The sequence below is a fragment of the Pomacea canaliculata genome, linkage group LG8, assembly GCF_003073045.1.
Source record: "Pomacea canaliculata isolate SZHN2017 linkage group LG8, ASM307304v1, whole genome shotgun sequence".
NCBI lineage: Eukaryota > Metazoa > Mollusca > Gastropoda > Architaenioglossa > Ampullariidae > Pomacea > Pomacea canaliculata.
Genome location: NC_037597.1, coordinates 14,393,638 through 14,412,060, shown reverse-complemented (window position 1 = coordinate 14,412,060; position 18,423 = coordinate 14,393,638). Strand labels below are relative to the sequence as shown.

General features: G+C 36.0%; 1 protein-coding gene across 3 annotated transcripts in view; it reads right to left on the bottom strand.

The window, feature by feature from the left end:
* The window catches only part of LOC112570683 (1-phosphatidylinositol 4,5-bisphosphate phosphodiesterase beta-4-like), a 43,171-nt gene extending 24,961 nt beyond the window's left edge, over positions 1 to 18,210 (bottom strand). For 2 of the 3 annotated variants that reach the window (XM_025249246.1, XM_025249247.1), the window contains exons 1-18: positions 18,064 to 18,210; positions 12,358 to 12,469; positions 11,107 to 11,187; positions 10,748 to 10,813; positions 10,453 to 10,590; positions 9,794 to 9,873; positions 9,542 to 9,595; positions 9,341 to 9,422; positions 8,829 to 8,929; positions 8,388 to 8,442; positions 7,854 to 7,962; positions 7,397 to 7,607; positions 6,808 to 6,901; positions 6,523 to 6,602; positions 5,456 to 5,540; positions 4,967 to 5,057; positions 4,396 to 4,512; positions 2,152 to 2,253 (exon numbers count right to left, since the gene is read on the bottom strand). In XM_025249246.1, the coding sequence (XP_025105031.1) occupies positions 2,152 to 2,253; positions 4,396 to 4,512; positions 4,967 to 5,057; positions 5,456 to 5,540; positions 6,523 to 6,602; positions 6,808 to 6,901; positions 7,397 to 7,607; positions 7,854 to 7,962; positions 8,388 to 8,442; positions 8,829 to 8,929; positions 9,341 to 9,422; positions 9,542 to 9,595; positions 9,794 to 9,873; positions 10,453 to 10,590; positions 10,748 to 10,813; positions 11,107 to 11,187; positions 12,358 to 12,441 (1,630 nt within the window). In that variant the 5' untranslated portion in view covers positions 12,442 to 12,469; positions 18,064 to 18,210. The remainder of the gene's footprint in view (positions 1 to 2,151; positions 2,254 to 4,395; positions 4,513 to 4,966; positions 5,058 to 5,455; positions 5,541 to 6,522; positions 6,603 to 6,807; positions 6,902 to 7,396; positions 7,608 to 7,853; positions 7,963 to 8,387; positions 8,443 to 8,828; positions 8,930 to 9,340; positions 9,423 to 9,541; positions 9,596 to 9,793; positions 9,874 to 10,452; positions 10,591 to 10,747; positions 10,814 to 11,106; positions 11,188 to 12,357; positions 12,470 to 18,063) is intronic. The other variant, XM_025249248.1, reaches the window with a different exon arrangement.
* Positions 18,211 to 18,423: the final 213 nt, after the last annotated feature.

The window sequence follows — 18,423 nt, the reverse complement described above, 5'->3', positions numbered from 1 at the left end:
ACAGCTGAGAGTCACTAATCAAGCCTTTATGTCAGTTTCAGATTCTCACATCAGTTTTGCCCTAATGCAGAAATGGAGATACCTGTAGAAAAAAAGTTCCAGGTAAACAAACAGATAATAGTGATCAGATTTTGAGGCAGAAAATCAGTGTGCAAAGATGAAATACAAATTTTTTTTTTCTCTGCAATACCAGATAACGCTACATTAGAATGTACTTGCCTGGTTGGAATTTTATAGGAAAGGTCTTCCAAATGACATATCACTTGGTATAGTTTAAAGAAGTCTTCATGCACACAGTGTGACAACCATAAGATCTGTGAAAGATCTGGGCTTATTATGTTCTTCCTCAGGTAAACTAGGAAATATCTACAGAATAGAAGGGACTCCTATAGAGTAGCTTGACATAAGATGAGTTTGATAATAGTAGTAAGCTGATTTCTCTACAGACAGCGATGAAGAAAACAATTTGCAAATCACAATCTCTTCATTCAAAAGTCAAGATAGCCAACAATCTCAAAGACATATATAAGCCATAAAACTTCACTGAATTACATGAATTTGCAATGTCTAACAATTCTTTTCTCTTATGTTTTTACCACAACAGTTTGTTGTCGTTCCAAAACATGGATGAGATACAATGGTCAAAGACAATTTTCTTCCTCTATAAACTTCATTCCAAGTCTTATCAGTTTGGGCTCAATACCCTGCAGATGAGATTCATTTTTATCAGAATATTTTACCCACATTGTGGGTACAACATACAGTTGTTCAAACTGGTGTTTAAATCCACATCTATTGCAGACCAGTTAAACAAAATATAGAACAAGAAAAAGAACAACAGGAAGTTCATAACCTTCCCATAAGGCATAAGCAATGGTAGGCATCTAGTCAGGGGTATCTATAAGTTATACTTGAATGACTGAGCACCATAAGTTTAATTCTTCCTAGGTGAGTTCCACAGAAGCACAATACAAATGCTGATTACTGTGCATTTTTGCATGAGTGCAGCATTTCCAGAAGCTGCTTCATGATCTCTGTTGTTAAGTCACACCTGAACATGAATAAGTATCTTGCAAATTGATTGCGCACACCCACACGATGTACCAGCAATGGGCTGCAAGGTGAAACATGCATTAGTTGAACATGCTGAAGCAAATCCCTGTCAACAAATCACTGCATATCATAGATCAACATAATGCAGCAAGGGACTAAATGAAAACAAATTAAACATACAATGTGTAAATAAAATGACTGCATGCTTACAAAAAAAACATGCATGAAGCTTTTGAGCACAAAGGCAAAGAAGAATATAAAACAGGAGATGAGAGTAGCATATACTAGCAGATCAAGCACAAGAAATAAAAAAAAAATAAAAGAGAAAATATGGAAATAACAGTTTTGTCAAAGAAATAAGCTTGTCTGGAAAAAAGCAGGATGACATTTTTGCATATGGATTTGTTATGAGCACAGCGTAAAATAAGAAAAAAAAGGAGAAAACGAAAAAAGTAGGTCAAGCATAGAAGATGTGCCAGGGGTTTTGATGGAAATGCTGTGGAAAAAGATAGTTTTAGGCTTATATACAGACTGCTGCAAGCAAAAGATACTTCTACGCAAGTGAACACGCAATTTGTCTTTTAAGTTTTAGCTCGCAGTCATGAGTTGCCAATATGAACTGCTACTAAAAATTAATCATATTTTCAACTTGTTTATTAAAGAACTCAAGACACTATTACTTCAATATATTAACAGTTTTCTTTAGATGATGCACTTTTTATTTTCATATATTTATAATATATATTTATATTTTTAATAATCTGTAAATGGAGAATGTCAAGCCTTCCAAATCAAAATCATGTTGCTAGTGTGGATCCATAAATATTGCTAACTTTATAACTACATTAAAAGACAATATGAAATTGAATGCCTGTAATCATTATCTCTTTAGCAATCTTACAAAATTAATTATCAAAACAAAAAAAATGATAAAATACTTTTTTTAATGGCTCAGTGTTCAAACACTGCAAAGAAATGGTCAGAGCAAATTGTGTGGCCACCCATGACTACTGCTACGCACAGCGAGTAATGAACAACGTCACAGTATGACATGGATTAGATGTAGGTCAGCTACAAGCTAAACTTTAAATCCCATACTAGATCCGGGGAGCGAAGATACCGCGGCCACAGCAGCAGCTGCTGCCTCATCGTCTAACTGGCCAGAATCGCTACTAGAGCTTGAGCTTTCATTGTCCGCATCTGAGAAGAGAAGAAAAACAATGGGTGGTCAGGACATCCAGGTCAACATGTGCAGCAGTCTGACGACATAAGACAGAAGAAAGCTGGCAGCAGTGGCAGCAATGTCCATGATGTTGGTCATGGAAGTGGTGTGGAGTGCATGGTGACATCAGACAAACAGAAGCATTCTGAGAAAAGGGCCTTGGGTGAGGGGTGGTGATGTCTGGAGTGGGGCAGGGGTTGGAAAAGATACTGTGAAGTGCACCGGAAATGTGTGTGCAGCAGGCAGAGCACTAAAAAGAAGACACAGACAGTAAATATGATGATAAGTCTTACAAACATCATATGGCAGATGTGTGAAAAATGTACCTCTGCTTTGTCTGTGTGCCTGCTGGATGCATATGTGTTGATATAGTCATTTTAAATTGGTAAACACTATATCAAAGCTTGGTGATACAGACTGGGGTGTATGCACAACTAATGGTGTAGAATCATGTATTTATGTACCTACACTCTGCTAGTACATGTTTTTAAAGTGTTTCTTAATAAGGACGAGAAAGTGAGAAATGAGAAACTAAAGATATATTGTGCTACTGTTGCTTAATACTGTCTTTTAAGTAAAGTATTAAGAATGCAGCGATAACTTAGGCTAGAATCAACTACTTTTTAATTCTGTTATTACACAGCACAATAAAGCTATTATTCTTTTTTAAAAAAAAAGCCAAAAACATGGTTGGTTCTTAGATGCATATCTGCCAACTGCAGAGACCAGTGTGAAAAAAGAGTTCAGGTTGGGACAAAACTGAGGATTCTGCAGAAAACAAAATGTGCATAAAAAGACAGTGAAAATGTCAGGCTGGCCTATTTGGGGACCAAATTATAGTCCCTATGTCCATCAATATGGTTCAAGATGTGATGAGGAATCAGTAAGTTCGTGTGGGTGTACACACATCAACTTGCAACATGCGTGTAAGTGAGCCTTGTAATCAACTGTCATCTAACACGCTAATGTGAGATGTGACAACATTTTAAAAGACAAAGTTAGCTGCAAAGATTAAAAAAAGAAAGGAACACATTCCTCATTTGCTCACATGAAGTTACAAATGCCAAAACAGATGTTTACCAATATTTCAGCCAACACATTTCTAAAACAACACTTCCTGGCTTATGGCCTTCCAAAAAGTGACTTTTTTCAACATTAGGCCATGAGCATAACAAATGTTTCATATTAATAACTTTAAAGACAGAAATTGTCATCATTCAGAAACAGACAAGGAAATAAATGACACTGCTTTTTCTCCATAGAAGTTAATAGAGATGGAAAAAAGAAAATTATTTCATCATTTCAGATTCCATTTGAGTGAACGACAAGAAGAAGATACAGTTGCTTTGCCCAACTTTATGAGAAAGTATGCATCTGTGTGTGCCTGTGTAAATACAAATGTGTCTAATTAAAATCAAATACTTCTTTAAAAATCACCTCAATGCTACATTGCCCTTCTGACATACAGTTCTGATGTTCTTTTTCTAAGCATATTAAACAAACCTTAATCTGCTCTTGAATTTCTAGCAAGTTTATTGATGGACTAGTCAAAATACTATTCTTATTTTCTAATTTTGTATCAGCAATCTTTCCATGCACATGCTGTATTTGGCAAGTCAGTCAAAGGGGTGGTAAATATAGACATACTAATGAAACCTTACCCTCTGACCTCATTTTCTCCTCCCAGACAAGAAAGAAAGAAACACAGTTTTAAGAGGAATAATCAGTTGCAAATTTTTTTGTAAGAATGCCAATGCTGGATTAGAACACATATAAACAATTGGCAACATTGGTGCACAAGGCTGTAGAGGAGAGAAAAGATTTTGTCTTAATTTACTAAACCCCTTCAGGGCTTCTGCTAAGGCTAAGTTCTTTGGGGTCCCAGGGACCCATTCTTCAGATTTTTAAGGGGTCCCTGTTCTTTGCCCAAATTTGAAGGGGACCCCATCGACTAAAATTGAAGGGGTCCTCCGAACTTTTAATGCATACTGTACGCAATTTTTTGCGTAAGCAGAAGCCCTGCCCTTATTTTCAATGAGGCAAAATACACACACTCTCTCTCACTCTTACCAAACAATCAACCAGTGACACAAAAGCAGGAATGACAAATGAGCGCTGACCATTCAGAGGGCCCTCCTCACCATCCACGTTGGCTGGCAAGATGCTTGGGTCATCACCTAGTTCATTGTCTTCGGTGCTCACCTCACTAATGCCCTTCTGAAAGAGCTCCAGCTGTCCTGCATCACACAGTAAAGCAAAGAATTGGTTTATGATATATTGCTTTGGACAAACAAAGCAATGCAGGAAAGACCTCAAGAAATAACTGTTACTGTACTTTACAATTACAACTCTTGGTCTTAACAGCATTTACCATTAAGGTAACAAGCTGTGACTCTTCCTTGCAGGTCTAACAGACATGGCATAGCATTGACAGCTGTGTACAACCAGTGTTTGGGTATAACAATGAGTGTGTCTGGTAACAGTGAGGCACTATAATCTGTCAATCTGCCTCATGCTCGAGCACAGTGAAATTCCAAGTGTGGTCAGAAATGTGCTTTGTGTCATCTTTACTACGGTTATTATTGTTGTCAGTGGTGATGTTAATGGTGGTTGGGTGGTGGAAGAGCTTATGAAAGTGAAATGTGAAAAATGTTAGCTGTTAGAGAACAGGGTGTGGAATCAGACACTTACTCTTCTCCACTTCTGGCTTCAAGCGTTTGTTCTTGATCAAGATCTTACGTTTGAGCTGATTAGGTGAAGGGAGTGGAATGCCAGGTTCTAGCTGTTGTAATCAGTGGATGAAAAACAATTTGTTATTAAAGAAATGACAAGATGAAAATTACTTTTCACTGAGTTACTACAATTCAATTACTAAAATTATGCAGCTGCTTTATCATCAACCACATCTTGAGGTGATAAGCAGAATATGTTTCTATTGTGACATACATCTAGAATAAAAATATGAGGCAAAGGATAACAAGATTACCAAGTAAACTTTTGCACCAAGAAATGTTTGAGCAATGGATGCAGATTTATGGAGGTTTTTTTTTTTAATTGGTGGCTATGTGACTGACCTGTTATCCTGAGATTATTTATACAAATTAATGCTGCTATGTTACCAATGAAATTTAAAAAAATACTTTTTACTGTTCATTGAAAAAAATTACAAAAGGGCTTTACCTGATGTCCTTCAATAGGTCTTTTCAGGAGCAGGTCACCCAAAATATCTTCACAATACTTGGCCATTTTGTACTGCTGAAATTTGCTGAACAATAAAAAAAAAAAAAAGTTTTCCACCAACACCTGACTTTTTCTCAATATATGTGTTCTTCAAAGTGTGAGATAATCAAAAAAGACTGCATTAAAAAAAGGAAGTTGTCATGGACCACGTCACTAACCCAGTTCCCCAGTGCAACTATTTTGTTAGTGAAGTGTTAACAAAGTAGGATGGAAGCTGGACAGCAACTGGCTCTCAGAGAAGTGTCAGGTATTTCTGTGATGAAGACTTAAATGAAGTTGTTTGATTCAGTTATACTAAGCATTTACGTAAGAGAATGGAAGGCCACCAGAGAGTATCCTCTGCTAAACTGTCATCAGTATGAGAGTGTTGCCTGCATGTCTGTACATCCGTGCGCGCTATCTTGGTATTTGTGTTTTTCACTGAGGAGCAAATATTTGTTCTTTGACTACCATTCTGTTGTGACTGTGTTTGTACAGAAATAAAAGATTACAGAAATAATTTTAATGCGAAATTGAGCTTGATATGGTATTATAGAAAGTGATATCCAGTTTATATTTCAGAGTGGATTTTATACCCTTTCAGCTTTAACACAGTTAGGCAAAATGAATGCAAACCTGATAGAAAGACATGAAAATATAAAAAGTGATACATGAAGTACATTGATGGGTCACTATGAAACAGCACTCGCAGACTATCAAGATGTGATTAATCAGTTAAAGCCAGTCACTTCTCTAAGTTTATAGATCCAACACAACAGCATTAGCAGGGCATCTCTCAGAGGTATGAGCAAGTGACTGTCACCAGTAACTCTGCCAATTAAAATCAGACTTTACTAACTCAGACCTATGACAGTTACAATTCTAACAAAACTGGCTGCTTGGCATACAATGCTGACAATCTGTTTCACAGCCATGACACAAGCTTATAAACACTTCAGAAACCAATCCCATGAAGCAATTTTTAGTATAAGTAACAACACAGATTCTACAACAACAACAATGCAAACCTGCAGTGATTCTCAAAAGATAGGATGACAGGGTACTCTGAAGTGACAAATGCAGTTTCTTTGATTGCCTGGATCGCATCCTGCAAAAAAAACATCAAAGTTCTTGACAACAGATCCCATAAAGCAAGCCACTTTTGTATTCTCTCTTGTTTTCTGAAAGGTTCTGTTTCTTTAATGTTGCCTCCCATAAACTGAGACTATTCAATTGAGAGGAATAATTCATAATAAAAGCTCATTCACAATAAAATTTCCCCGACAAATAAAAACAACAAATGTTAATGTCACCTTGAATAAAATGTCTGTGCACATGGCCTTGCCATGAGTGATAATGGGCTCCTGGTCTTCATTACGACCATCCCAGCAGTCCAGCTCCACACACCTAGAAACAACAAAACTGATGATACAAGGTGCAGAAGGGTGGATATGATAATGGGGCGGCTGTTCACACCTCAGTTATAAGGACTGGGGCTTAAACTGTTCACAGTGAAGAGACAGCTTCATATATCAAGACTTTTGATGATACAAATTCCAAATGAGAAACGGGATTCATTAATAATGATTACACTGTGAAAAGATATTCATACATTAAGAATGTTGGTGCATTGTGATATAAATTCTAAATGAAAACAGGATTAACAATGATGTGCACTTTTAATCAATACTGCGAATGATTGATAAATTTCAAAGACAAATAACAACCCAGACTGCTCTAACAGACAAAGATAAGTGTGACTACTCACACTCTTTAAGCTCTATTGTGATAAATTCTATTGTTTCAGGTCAGTTGAAACAGAAAAAGAATGTAAGCACACATCTTTGACTAACAAATGAACACCAAAATGTTATACTTGTATATAGATGGCATTCACTTTACCTGCAGCCAGCCAAAAGCACCTGTCGGTACATTTCAACAGAGGACCGGCCACCAAACTGTCGGCCAGTGAGGTAGGTATTGTGTGAAGAGTTGATGAAATAGTGCGGCAGGGGTTGGTCCATGTCCATGTAGATGTCCAGTCGGTCAAGGAACACTGGAGCGTTCTCGTCAGACATTAAGTATCGACAAAAACCATCCATGCTCAGCCATTCTGAAAAGTAAAAACTTTACAAATTAAATAAAACACGAAATTCAAATGCAAAAACTTAAAGAAGTATCATGTAAATTAGTAGAATTTACCTGTTTCCTCTAGATTTGTCTCATGATTATTTTTTGAGATATTACAGCAATATTATAAAGCAGTCTTTACACTGGACTAAGGAACAAGAATAAAACATGAATTACTCAAATATATACACATTCAGAAGCTAAGAATATTAAGACTCTTTATTCATACCCTTCTCAACATACTCCGAATTCTGCTCATACACTTGGATGATCTGAAGAATGCGACTGCGGTTGTAGAAAGGAAAGAGAATTTCATTCAATCTTGGATCTCTCTGTCTCTGAAAGAGAGCATGAAAAGGATTAATCAGGTTAATATATCTAGCAACACCAAAATACTTAAAACTGCATGCCATAGTTTCCAGTGAAAGGGAAAAAAAGGGCTTTTTTCCCCCCATGCTCTTTTAACTCTTTACAGCTCAGTATTTTTTGCTCAGCCACCATATAAACTATGGTGTTAAGCTTTGTCACAAAATTTAACTGGCCTTAAGCAAAGACCAAAAGAGTTATCTTTCATTCTCTTCTGAACATGCAGTCACTATGCAGTTTCAAGAGACAGGATTAATTTAATTAAGAAGGAAAAGGGTAATTACAGTTAGTGAGCTATTCTTTAAGCTGACATTACCCTTTTAGTACCTATTTACAAGACAATTCAAATCCTTTTCAATGAAAACAGCTATTGCAAAAAAAAAAAACAAAAGCTTACTTCATTAAAGAAATCTATTAGATGTTGAATAGTGACATAAGACTTGTCACTTGATCTGTAATGAGAAATAGAATGCACACAGCATAAAAAAAAACAAACCACATCTCAAATGGAAATGTAAAGCAACCAACACTGGTTACATAATGTTTTCATTATATTTTTCAAATATGTATGGCACAAGCAGATTTAACATCTTTATCAATAACTACTCGTTGATGGATGCATCCATACATGTACACAGAGTATTGTGTATCTTTAATCATACATGTGCACAACTGCACACATATATACATATACACACATGCGTGTGAACATGCACAAAGATGTTCATATTCATTCACACAAATGCATAAAATAATACTTCTACAAATCTGTAACTCTACACTTAAAGCAGTGATGGAAAAAATTTTTAATTCTTTATTCTGTGCACTGCACACCTACATTTCTTTAAACAGCTCTTCAATGTCTGAGCGTGGACAGATTTTGTGATACAGTTCGTAGAATTTGTCAAAGGTAAATGCAGAGGGTTCAATTTCATCAAACTGGAAAAAAAGAAACAAATCATTATTAATCCATTAGTCATGCTTTGTATAAGCAACCAGAAGCACAGACTGTTTAGCTTGTGCAAAAAGCACACGTTACTTCTTTTCCCAAGAACTTTATTTCAAGTATTTTTTAAAAGAAGTGTGGTCTTAATGTTTTGAGCTAAATATATCACACATCTTTTAAAGAGACAGCATAACAAGCTGATTACAGCTAGATTATATTAAAAATCACCTTAGATTCAAAAGAAAACAATCCATCCTCTTATTCTAACACCTCCATCCCTTTATTACATAAAATCCACGTTATTCACATAAAATAAACATGTTCTCTCCCACATATATAATTTCAGATACACACTAAAATAAACTCTCTCTCACAGACACACACACCCATATACACATACTTACTTTTCCACTTGGAAGCCCAAGGTCCTTCAAACATGTCATAATCATTTTCTCTGTTTTTCCAGAAGCAAAAGTTCGTGTGATGCTGAAAAATAATTCTTTCTTGTAAACACAACAGTTTCAATGTGGTAAACATATTTTGTTCTCTATTTTATAATCCAAAGGGATTAACTGTGTCTAAGCACATTAAGCAATAAGAAATACCTTCTGACTGGAATCTTTCCACTTGGATTGACCATAAAACAGAGTTTCATCCAACTGGAAAAAACAAATGAATGTCTGTATTTAAAATATTACCAATTCAGATTGCATTAAAACTATTTTATACCACTTACTGAAGATCAGCAAATAAAAAATAAAAATACTGTGCATTCAATGACTTATGAGAGGTTAACAGGAGCAATTAGCTCAAGATTACTTTATAAGCTGAAAGAAGATAATAAATGTTTAACATACTGTTTTTTCAGCTGAGTCATTGGGCATACGTTATTGGCCTTTGTATTAAGAGTGATCTTCCTAAGTCCTTCAAACCATGTCTGTCAAAACAAATCCAACAGACACAGTCACTTCTTCTGCTGAAAGATTAGGCAAGTGGTTTTAAAAATCTTTTACACATATCCAGGGCTTCTGCTAAGGCTAAATTCTTTAGGGTCCCAGGGACCCCTTCTTCAGATTTTTAAGGGGTCCCTGTTTTTCGCCTGAATTTGAATGGGACCCCACTGACGAAAATTGAAGGGGTCCTCCGAACTTTTAATGCGTACAGTACGCAATTTTTTGCGTAAGCAGAAGCCCTGACATATCCATAACAATCTTTCTTGAAAGCAACATGCATACTGAAAATTCAAAATTGTAAAAAAAAAAAAAAAAAAAAAAGGTATTTATATGCATAAGATTTCTTGGGGTTTTAAAATCTTCACACTGATATTTTCCTTTATGTAGTGAATACTCTTTCAACAATTCAGAAGACATGAGGATCTCCATTCACTTTGAAGAAACAGATGGGCCAGTTAAAGGAGATGTACAATAAAACTGAGAAAACTGAGATTTTATGGATTTATATGAACAACTGGATTCAACTAAACATCTCAATAATCCTGTAAGTCCTATAAAGTGACCTTGGCAGTTTCAGGGTCACGCCCAACCATGGGTGTGTATGTAATGTTAACAAGGTCAAGGCCACTGCAGATGGTGACAGTTCGCTGATCAATGCTGTATTCACTCTTCTCCTGCAACTCAGCCAAGATCTTGGGATCCTGTACAGAAAAATAGTTGGTGTCACTATATTATAATTGATACTTCATCCCAAAACCGAGCAAACACAACATTTTTCTCCCCTTCCAGAATCTTCCAAGCCAGGACAATTATTGCAGACCATCTAACTATTAAAAGACTAAAAAAATGCATGCTTACTGTGATCTTAAGAACCATTCCCAGCCGAATGTCATTGACCTGAGAACATTCCAGGACTTGTCCCTCCTGTTGGTAAGAATCTTTTATTTATTCAATAACTATTTAAAACTCTATTATTTCATAACTATTTCATAGAGTTGAAAAAAATAATAACAGAATAAAAATGTACAGATAAAAATAAAAGCACCCTAACCATATACTCTAAAAGTATGTATGATGATCAAATCTATTTACATAATCTTAGCTAAACTTTTACTGTAAACAAATGAGAATACATGCACACTTAGACAAACATAAAAATGTACACACAAGCACCCATGTCCACAAAAAAAAAGTCATTTTCAAATATTGTTACTAACCCTTCCTTCACTCTTCCAGTAAATAAAGAATCCATATTCATCAACTTTGACAAGACAGTTTGGTTCAAAGGCACCACATTCCTAAAAAAAAAGGAAAAAATATTCTGTTATACACCTGCTAAACAATTTTTGCCATCATATAAAAAGGCCACTTTTAAAGAATTATTAAAGAATTGTTGAGCATCTGTAGACAGTCCGTGTAGAGGGTTAGTCAAAATTATGTTAACACTAATCGGTGGCATAGAAAGATGCTCAGCTTTTGGTGGGGGCAAACTTCATGCTGACAGTGAAGAACTTTCACATTCTTGCTTCCTCAGTATCTTTTTTGAGTGGGTAGCTGCCCCCCTAGTTTTTATGCCACTACTAATGGATTATTTCTACCATTTAAGATTTAAAATATTTTTGACTAATCCTGTGTGTGTGTATATAGAGCAGCGTATGGCGATGTTTGTGTGTGGTGTGTGTGTGGGAACACCCACTGAAACGTCATTAAATCTACATTGTTTGTGCAATCTTTATCAAATCTGGCAAGCATCTTTGTATGTGTGCGTGTAGTACCCACTGAAACTTCATCAAATCAACAACATCACTTGGGAAATTCCCACCCAATTAGGCAAGCATATTTGTGCGTGTGTGTGGCACACAATGAAACTTTATCAAATCCACATCGTTTGGGCAATCCCCACCAAATCTGGCAAATATCTTTGTTTTGATTACAGCTTAGTAGGGACTATGTTTGGCCAGCATCTGTTGCCCTGGAGAATGTTAATTTTTATCAGTGGATCCAGATGAAATCACAATATGCAAAAGAAATTGCAACATATATCTTGCACAAAATAAAGGTGGACAATATTGTCATTTGAGATGGCACTGATGACTTCAAGTGAAGGGGATGGATGGGATGAGAGAGCAAGCAAACTATAGCCATGTATAGAAAGAGAAGATTGGAGGAGAGAAGTTAGCAAAAGAGTAACACAGAAAGGGAAGGGGAAATGGCAGGGGAGAGGATAGGGAGGGGAAGAAAAAGTTGAAGCTTCAAAAGCTCCTTGCTGTCAAATAAGGTAAGAAACATATCAAGAGTATAAGTTTTTCACAGTTTTGCAACACTGATGCTACAGGTGAACCAGCTTGACTCAAATAAAGTAACAAACTGAAAGTTGACAATGAATAATGCACTTGGAAGAGTCAGTGACTGATATTGACCTGGGTGAAACCATATACATATACTCTAAAAATTGCTAAAAGCCTCACCTCATCCCAACAGTCAAAGTAGTCCCCAGTCTGCAGTGGTTCTGGCACTGGTATCCGCCAGTTGAATTCAAACTGCTTGGTCATCAGAGGCAGCCTTCAATTCCAACAGGCCCTTTCCAGCAAAACAATAACTCTACAATGAGATGTGTTGCAATACCCTGGCCCATGACATATAGAACAAGGTGTCACAGTTTTCAAAACTATGAATATAATTTATATTTCACTATGCTTTATTCTTTACTTTGAAGTGCCTACAATTTGAGGCTTCCAGGATCTGACATGTTCTTGCTCCATAAGGCCATGAACTAACGCTACTTTCTGCAATCTTGTTCACTCTACAATTCACTGACAAAATATCTGTCCCCCAAACACCTCTTTAGATGTCAAGCTTTGGGAATCTGGGACAGGGGAGTTCAATGCCTGCACCAAACAAATGATATAAGGCGCATGAGGTCAAAAGTGGAAGAAGAACTGACACTTTTTATGGCCAAAATTATTCCATGTTCTTTTTTCCTTTAGAGCAACAGACATAGTATGCATTTAGACTTTAAAGAATAACTTAGGGGCAAACTCCTTTTTAATTGAAAGAGTGGGCTTAGTTATTTATAAGATGTTAATATACAATTGAGCTGTTCATACTCAGCCCTAATATTTTTGTGAAATATAAATAAACTTTTGCATCAGTTCGATATTTTCGAAAGAGATAAAATTACCTGTTGCCTCACTAAAAAGAAGAAATAACTTACAATGCATTTTTGTGGCAAACCAGTGACAGTGCTAACCTGTCATGGTTGACTGAAGTCTGTCTCAAGTTCTGTAAGTTCTGACACATCGTGCCCAGTCTTCTCATGCAAAGTTAGTCTTCCATGTTATCTGGATATTTGTTTTGTGGTGTGTACATGCTTATATTAGAAGAATCCCTATTTTTACATCAACTCAGATGATTCAATCTTCAGTGTCTGTTTAAATAAATGGGAGGAAAGCAAGTGGGGGTTTTGGAAAGCTATAAATAAATCTTAATAATAAAACTTCAGTATTCATGGGCTTTATCTTCGCTTCTATTTATTAGCAGAATAAAAGAGCCAAAACTAGTTAATGCAGTAGTGCTGACTGCATAACACATGCACGATAGCTGGGTGGATTCCGACTTTGGCACTGCTTTATCTTCATGGATTATAGCCTAAACATTCTCTGTGGAGAATCTAAACATCCTGCTAGATAAGCACAAAGACAGTTTATAAACAAGAAGCAAAACATTTTAATAATAACAACAATTATTATAAGGCTGAAGAAAATTTATAATGCATTTAGCTCTCCCTGATTGGGGAACTCATGGTATCTGGAAAAAAGAAAGCCCTTCAAAGCACATACACATGCACACACATTTATTACACTCAAAGGCAACACGCTTCTGTGCAATCAATGAGTCACCTAAAGCATAACTCATACATTTGAACATTAACCAAAAAGGTGTCCCTGCCAGTCGCTCTATACAGATAAAAGATACATTTTAATCCTACAAAAAGATCAAAAATATCTAAATATTATTTGATTCTCACTCTTGAATTCTCCAGCTTCTAAAGCAGCTTTCAAATTGCATTTAAATTTGTTTTTCAATTATGACATGACACAAACAGAGGGATGCATCCAATTTTGCATAAAACTTCACACTATTCATTATATATATATTTACACCATGTCTATTTAAAGAACCTGATAATAGTGAGGGAGAAAAGTTGACCATTTTAGGCACACATCTAAAAAATGAAACTCTGGTGTATAAATCAGGGGTGTCCAACCTATGGCCCACGGGCCGCATCCGGCCTGCAAAGGTGCCTTATCCAGACCATTCATAATTTAATTTTTAACATCATGAATCTGGCAAAACCACAATGTTCTGGCCTGTGAGATGTTATATCATGTCCAGTCTGGCCCTCGGGCGAGAAAAGCTATGGTATACTACTAGTACAAATCTTTCTATCACTGGTATCACGAACTTGTATTGCTGGACTGCTGGCAGAAAATTTTTCCCAGTTAACTACTAAAACGATGCAGGAGTGTACAAAACTTCCGGTTTATTCACGTTTCAGATTAACTACTAAAACGAGGCAGGAGTGTTCGAAGCTTCTGGTTTAGTAACATTCACTGTTTAGGCTTGCCGAGCTGAACTTCGCAAGAGGCTAAGCGTTGGTCTCAGCAAACAGACAGCAATCCACCTATACACATCAGTGCTGGCTTAGATGTAAAAGCACATATACCTGTGTATGCCTATGAAAACACACACACTACTCACACTGCTGTGAAAGGGCATATTATGGGCAGCAATCACGAAAATCCTAGTTATCAACTTGATTATAGACTAATAATTACAAATAACAAGGACTCAACGTTGTGCTGACATTTTACAAAATCCTATCATTGTCAAATTATTTGTGAACTATGCTGTAGCAAGTAGACATTAAGAACATGGATTACAGACATGGATAACAACAGTAATATGAAATATTCAAAGCAAGAAATCTGATCCATTTGAACAACTCTGGCAGCAAACTAGTTTGAATTCTTCTATTCACGATTCTGTCTTCTTAATTATACTAGAAAAAAAGAAGAAACCAATATCTAAATTAGCTGAGAACAGATCTACAAGTACAATTCAACAATGAAGTCTTATTCAAAAATGACCTTAGCATGTTTGTAAAACACATAAGCATTATGCTATATTTAAATCAACTTGATACGGGATGTGTCAGCATGTACCTGCTCAGATTGAAATGCAAAAGGTTTCTTTCAATTTCACTCGGAGTGGTGTTTCAAACTGAACGCCAGCAATAAACAATAGCAATGCTTTCAAACCGTCAGCCATATGATAACCTGCTGCCTTCAACTTTAAAGTTTAAAGTTGTCGACCATAAGAATGTCTGAGGCCTGGCATATCCTCTGCACCAAATGGTTCACATGCCTGTGCTAGAAGGACATGTCACATACATTCTACTTTTTGTTTGGTGCCTCAACCAACCTTTCCACCATGCATAGTTTCAACTCACAGGTCTAAACTTGCCAAAATATTTGTGCATCATCATAAGCCAGCAGTCTTAAACAAATGTGTTCTCAACTCACCACAGATGAGTCACTGGATGAATGGCAAGATTTTTTTGTTTTTGGAAAGCAAGTAAAACTTCATATAGCTACAGGAAATAAGAATGTACCTAAATCACAAGAAGTTATTTCTTTCATGACAAAACCATTTTGCACTATATTGTACTAATATCTAAGAAAATCTCAGTGACACTTATTTCAACACCAGACAAAGACCTATCTTAAAAAGCAAGACATCAATAACATTTCCTGTATGTTTTCACATTCTTGATGTTAAAGACCAAAATACCTGTTTCTTAAAACACACTATATCCTAGTAAAGTTTGCTTAAAATGCTAAAGTCATGCAACCAAAACCAGCTCTGCTCAAGCAAAGTAACAAGTGAATATTCTGATTTAAAGAATCCCACAATACATATTGCTCATCAGATATGATGCATTCATGCTTATTTTCTCTCATAATGAGTTCTTTGTCCAGATAATTAAGTATGTTTATTAAGTGTGTTCCATAAATATTTCTGCTAAGAGAGTATATAATGATATTCCACTTGCTTGTTTGTATTCTGAATAAGGAACACATATAAAATAAAGTCTTTCATTTATTCCTGACATAATTTTATGGGAAGGGTTTAATTAAAAGAAAATCTAACATGGACACAGAAGACTTTTCCCATGACCTCTCACTCTCGTCCCCAAACATTCATTTCCTCTTTCTCTGTAATTTCTCTCAATTATCAAATAGTTCTTCATCTATTTCCAATGGATGTCTTAACTTTTTTTTCTTAAACATAGCAGAAGACTTTAATTGATTTGTGACATTGCTTTCTATCTTAAGTTTACTACATTCCTCATACAATGATAACATCAAGTTTTTTCACTGCTGTAATTAGAACTAATTAGAACTAAGTATAGGCAATATATGCTTTAGAACTGTTCTATGTGCCTATACGTACCCACTGTCCACTGTTATTTTTTTATTTATCATTATTGGTCTGCACAGAGATTGCAATCTATCTTGGTCGTGATGCTGCACGTTTTAAGTTACAATTATTATTATTACATGTGTAAAGAAAACACTGTCTGATATAACACTGAAACATTGTATGTGAAAAGAAATCAACTGAAAAGTAAGAATACACTGAAAATGCATTGCCCCACCCATGTAGCACATTTCATACATTATAATGATCCAAGGATTATTCTAAATAGGATGTTTTCTAGAAGTTAAGGAGGTCACAGTCTGCTTGTAAATAACCACATTTAAAAGGTTAAATTGAAAACCCCCAAGATCTTTCAAAACAACTGATTCTGGATTCCAGACTCTAAAAACTACGCTAGGAATTTGAATCTGTAGTCCAAATTGTTGAAGAACATATAAAAGATTGCTAAAATATTTCAAATCTGACATCAAATGATCTGATTTTGTATTATTTTTATGCACCTATTCATATATTGAATTTTTTAAAATAGATCTATTCTATGTTGAAACTTTTGCACCATTAACCTTTTGACAAATGTTAGATGCTTTAACATTTTCATTATCATTAAAATAAATCTATCTTTTGCCAGTATATTGGTAACCAAAACTAGCTTTTGTGACTTAAAGCACAAAAACCACACTAAAATACACACATATATGCACACATACAGATATGTGTGCATATATATGTATATCTGTGTGAGCAAAGTCATTGTATATACTACATGTATGATTACTGTCACCATTTAAATCACATTTAGAACACCTAACTAAATGCACAGCCCACAACCCATTTAAAGAATAACAATACCAAATATGCCGAGATACTGAGTAGGTATTATCAGTTTTGTTTTAATTAGTGCAAATAAATTTATGCACAACTTTGTGGTAGTCCAATAATTTGGGAATGCTACTGTGATAATACAGCAGTTTTGTGTTGGCTGACCAATTTATCAGTCATTTGAAGTCCAACGAGGAATTGAATGCTTTTCAAAACTCTTTATCATTTTTATTTTTTTATTTGCATTTACTGTGCAGGAAGAAGTCACAAATGTGCAAATGCACAGGAACTAGGAAAATCGCCATAAATGTGAACTGGACCAACCTACGATGTGGAGGGCGATCAATAACTCCTCCCCTTCCCTCCTCCTTTGATCGCTCTGTAAGTCTATGCGTCTGATGTCCGTCTTAAATTTTACCTATGAATATGGCAGTCTGGTGCGCTATCTGAGCCGTACGACTTACTTTACCCTTAACTCTCGGTGCTAGAGTTTTTCGGCATCCAAAAACGTTCATGGCATTACACTTACTATGTTCAGCAGACGCTGTTCATTTCGTTAAGTACCCGTAATTTTACACGTTATACACACATCCAACGCCAAAATAACACATATAAATAATCTTGAGAAAGCAAGAGTCAATTATGAACGAAAAATCTTTGGTAAATTTCATGACATTAGCATCGACCCGAAGACATGCCGAAATATGACTAAGAGTAAGAATATGACTATGAGATGAGGAGGTGGAGAGAGAGGGGGGGGGGTCATTCTGTTCTCTAAGAGCATCTCGCAGCGTATTCAAGCCACAATCTTGTGCAGTCATGCATAGCACAGAAAGGTTTGCTTAACTCACCTATGAAATCAGTGTCATCGCAATAAGAAAATGATAGACAGCATCTCAATTTCAAGAAACGTACTCCACAAGACGTTTACATCTGCAGCCTGCCATTTTACTTTTCCGGTTTAATGTTGACATCGGAGGCCAATCAAAGCGCGCCTAGCGATCACATGACCTTGTTTCCTCTGAACAAGCTCCTCCACACCACCACCGGCGGCAGCAGCAGCATTGGCAGAGAGAACTAGTTCACAGAAACGTTAACTGTTTGATCAAGAGCGTGCCCTGAATGACGCACGTGCAAAAGGATCAATTATGTATGTCCACAATATCGTTAAGCCAGAGTATATTCGTCATATAGGACCTGGAAATAAAACT